This window comes from Triticum dicoccoides, chromosome 2B (assembly GCF_002162155.2).
Source record: "Triticum dicoccoides isolate Atlit2015 ecotype Zavitan chromosome 2B, WEW_v2.0, whole genome shotgun sequence".
Lineage (NCBI taxonomy): Eukaryota > Viridiplantae > Streptophyta > Magnoliopsida > Poales > Poaceae > Triticum > Triticum dicoccoides.
The window spans coordinates 25,724,764-25,728,727 of record NC_041383.1 but is presented as its reverse complement, the minus strand read 5'-3'; the positions used below and the strand labels follow the sequence as shown (position 1 = coordinate 25,728,727).

The 3,964-nt window shown below is 45.2% G+C and overlaps 1 protein-coding gene across 1 annotated transcript in view; it reads right to left on the bottom strand.

Annotated features, from left to right (window-relative positions):
* The window catches only part of LOC119366904 (putative disease resistance protein RGA3), a 4,969-nt gene extending 2,857 nt beyond the window's left edge, over nt 1–2,112 (bottom strand). Inside the window, exons 1-2 of the mRNA XM_037632587.1 lie at nt 1,795–2,112; nt 474–1,610 (exon numbers count right to left, since the gene is read on the bottom strand). Coding sequence (XP_037488484.1) covers nt 474–1,601 — 1,128 coding nt within the window. The 5' untranslated portion in view covers nt 1,602–1,610; nt 1,795–2,112. The remainder of the gene's footprint in view (nt 1–473; nt 1,611–1,794) is intronic.
* Between the last annotated feature and the right edge of the window lie 1,852 nt (nt 2,113–3,964).

Here is a 3,964-nt window from a genome sequence, read left to right as displayed (position 1 = left end):
GCGGCGGCGCTGCATGGGAGCGGGGGTGGGGAGGAACGATCCGGCGACGGCTCTTCGAAAATGGGAGAGATTTTCACTTCCCGGCCTCTGCACCAACTAGGGATGCATACAGCCATTTTAGTATGAGTACCAAGATAAACATGATCCTCAGAATTTATGCTATTCTTAGTTTCGTAGATGTATGCTATTCTTTCGCTTCGCTATATCATGTCCCTCGGGGCATACCTACTACTATATCCATACATTAGTAATCCATCCAGTAGGAACAAGTATAATACAATTCACTCAAATTTTACTTCACTTTTGTGTCTCTAAAATTCAGCAAATTTTGTACTGCCTCCATCCGGAATTATTTGTCGTAGAAATGGATAAAATGGAAGTATCTAAAACTAAAATATGTCTAGATACATCCATTTCTCCGACAAGTAATTTCGGACGGAGGGAGTACAATAGAGTAGTAGACAATTACTCACGTGGTCCAACTCTGCAGTTTGAAGGAATGACATGTCCTGAAGCCAGGTAATATGCTCCTCAGCTATCTGTTCGGCAGACAATATTTCTGATGGCTCAATGAGGTGGAGAGCAATCCAGTGATGAACCAGGTCATCTTTGACTATACTGTCCCCGCTTGGGAAGATTTGACAATAATAAGCAAAACATAGCCTCAAATCTGGTGGCATTCTCATGTAGCTTAGCGTGAAAGTTGAAAGGACATAAGAAAGGATACCCCTTCTCATGGTTTCTTCCCATTTCATAGCATCTCGGGAAGAATCTAGCGTGCCTGCATATTCGCGAGCTATTGATGGCACACCCCAGCATTTGCTTGCGATCTTCCGTCCAATCTTCTCCCACTCTTCTCCTACTTCGAAACGGATTGATTTCTTGATTATCTCCCAACACGTGTCATCACTCAACCGATTTAGCCTGTACGGCTCAACTGTACAGATCCTCCTGGCGATGGCTTGGTTGCATGTGGTTACTATTACGTCCATCTTGTCTCCCAAGAAAGTTAACATGGACTTCAATAACTGTAACTGAATGGGATCCTCCTCCCACAAGTCATCCAACACAAGGAGCACCTTCTGACCATTAAGAAGCTTGTGAAGGCGCTTCATTATAATCTCCATCCCCTCCACATTTGAAGAAGAATGGTTGATCTCTTCTTGTCCCCTTCCTAACACTTGACAAATAATGGACTTGCCTATTGTATGGAAGTCGAGCTGGGTAGACACATGAACCCATACACGGAAGTCGTAGCCTTGGAGGGAGTGGGTATCATTAACAACCATTTGTGCCAATGTTGTCTTGCCGCTGCCTGGAAACCCAAAGATGGGAAGAATGCGGATGTGCTCTTGCATGATGTTGGGCTCAGTAGATGGGAGGGTGGCTATTATCCTGTCTTTATCTGATGCTCTTCCCAGAACCATTGCTTCCTCGAAAACTGGTGCAGTTTTTCGTTCCTCAATAATTTCCTGTAACAAGGTGTTTTCTGCTATAGATTCTGATCTCACACGTGAACGCTCCTGTGCCCACATCACTAGTTGTTTCGCCTCCTGCAGCTGGATGGCCATGGCATTCTTCATGGCAAGGCGGGGCAGCATCCTTGTCGTCTGCGAATACGGACCATTACGAAATTAAAATATTGGAAGTACACAGCTAAAACATGGATTAATTCTATCCAATCTCGTGTCGGTGATTCGGTGAAGACAGCACGTAATGGATAGTAGTACTGAATTTTCTTCGCCTGAATAAGTACGGAAAAATAAAAATAAACGGCCAGTTGCAGTGCAATACCGTTGCAGCAGCCTGTGATCTCGCGCCCTGCAGCTCGTCGACAGTCTCTATGGTCTTGTAGGCCGCGCAGCAGACAAGCTGCAGCCAAGGCTAATCATCTACACCCCTCAACGGCCGCATCTCGGCTTTGTCCAGCTTCGGCCGGATGTCATCCAGCGCCTCCAACATATCCCGCAGGTCAGCGGTAAAGTTCAACCGCGCCACCGCTTCATCTCCTATGGCGGATCTGAGCTTCGCGCATGCCCTCTGGACTACGGCTTGGGTGGACATGGCTGCTCCTTTGCTCCTACAACGAGCTCTCTTTTCTTGTGGTCAATGATGGAGTGGGGATGGTGTTGATAGGCAAATGGAGAGAGGTAGACAGGATGCGCACGTTAGTGTATTTGTTAATGCGCTTAGCCAGCTGGGGAAGAAGCAAGCAGCTGGAGTTAGTCCATCAGAAGGTATACAGGCAAAAGGAAATTATAGTTTTCTTAGATAACAGTATTCTACTCCTACATGTGAAGGTATACGGTCATTGCTGCAGTTAGGACACGGCCAATCAAATGTTGACGCGGAAACGGTACTAAAAACTAAGAAATGGCGAATCTTCAGAACAAAAAAGGACAAGATGCTTCTCTGCTACTGCGTTGTTGGATCCATCGAAGAATGAAGCATCTTTTCCTACTTATAAAGTTTTCAATTGGGGGCCGGCCGTTCACTATCAACAACCCCCACCTGCTCTCCCTCTCTCCATCCTCGCAGCTCGGCCATCCAACATCTCTAGAACGTTAACCCAACCACCACGACGAAGTATTGATGTATGCTGTATGCTGATTGCTGACGATGCTGATTTCTTCTTGAAGAAGTGAGTTGGTTCCATAAGAAAAATGTCTCCAGACCAAGTCATTTGTGGCTATGTTTTTCTAGAAGAACCGAACAAACAATAGCCAACCACATGGGAAGGATGTTTCAAGCATGTAGCGCCCAATTTGGATTTGCGATTTTCTTTCCGACTTCCAAATTCCTAGGGAATTGCACGATTACAAAAATTTAGTGATACATGCTAAATTTAGACAACCTTAGGAGTTGTTTCGCACATAGGCGTGGCAGATTTAGTGAATTTATAGTTCCATCCAACAGTGTGTAATACCTATTCGTATGGCATCTCCACCCGTAAATTTGTTCTCGGATCCGTCCGCGGAAAAGGGGGACCAGTCCGTGGACAAGTATGCGGGAGCTGGCCATCCACTAGTAGAAAAAGGGCCTATTGTCCTGGTTCGTAAGAGCCATTTGTCCCGGTTTTTGAACCGGGACTAAAGTGTTGGTACTAATGGCCTAGACCTTTAGTCCTGGTTCTTACACAAACCGGGACAGATGGGCCTCCACGTGGCCGGTGCGGCGAGCCCAGGCAGGAGGCCCTTTGGTCTCGGTTGGTGGCACCAACCGGGACCAATAGGCATCCACGTGTCAGCATTTTAGGTGCTGGGGTTTTTGTTTTTTTAAAGGGGGGGGGGGGTTAGGGGGTTTTGGGGGGTTAATTTAGGTGTTTCATATATTGTGTTAGCTAGCTAATTAATAGAGAGAAGTGTCCTCTCTTATCTCCGTGCTTAGTCGACGCTACGTACTATACGTATAGAGAGGACTAGACACGCTAGCTAGTAAGCAAATGAAGGAAATAGAAGATCGTCATGAACATATGCATACAGAGAGAAGTGATATCGACCACCTCTGCTTCTCTGAGAGATTGGTCGAACAACAAGTTCTCGTATATCTATCCGACGCTACTGGCTACATATATACAATATAAGTATCTCTTACAATATAATCTCCTAATTAAAAACGAGCTGATCAGGGTCCATACGGTATTCTCCGTCTTTAGCGATCACGTGGTCAAGAAATAATGCCGCCAATTCCTCTTGAATTCCTCGCATACGATCTGGTGGTAGGAGTTCATCCCGCATCCGAAATATCTAATTTGAAGAAGGGGGTCAATACATATATATGAATAAATGAAACTGAATACAAATGATGGTAATAAAATAAAATTGTGAATATTATTATTTACGCACTTCATATTGTTTGTCAGAGTAGCCCTGCTCACAGGTCGTGTGGCGGATGGACTCGCAAATATAGTATCCATAGTAATCATTCTCTTGTTCCTGCCACAACCACTTTACAAGAAACAGAG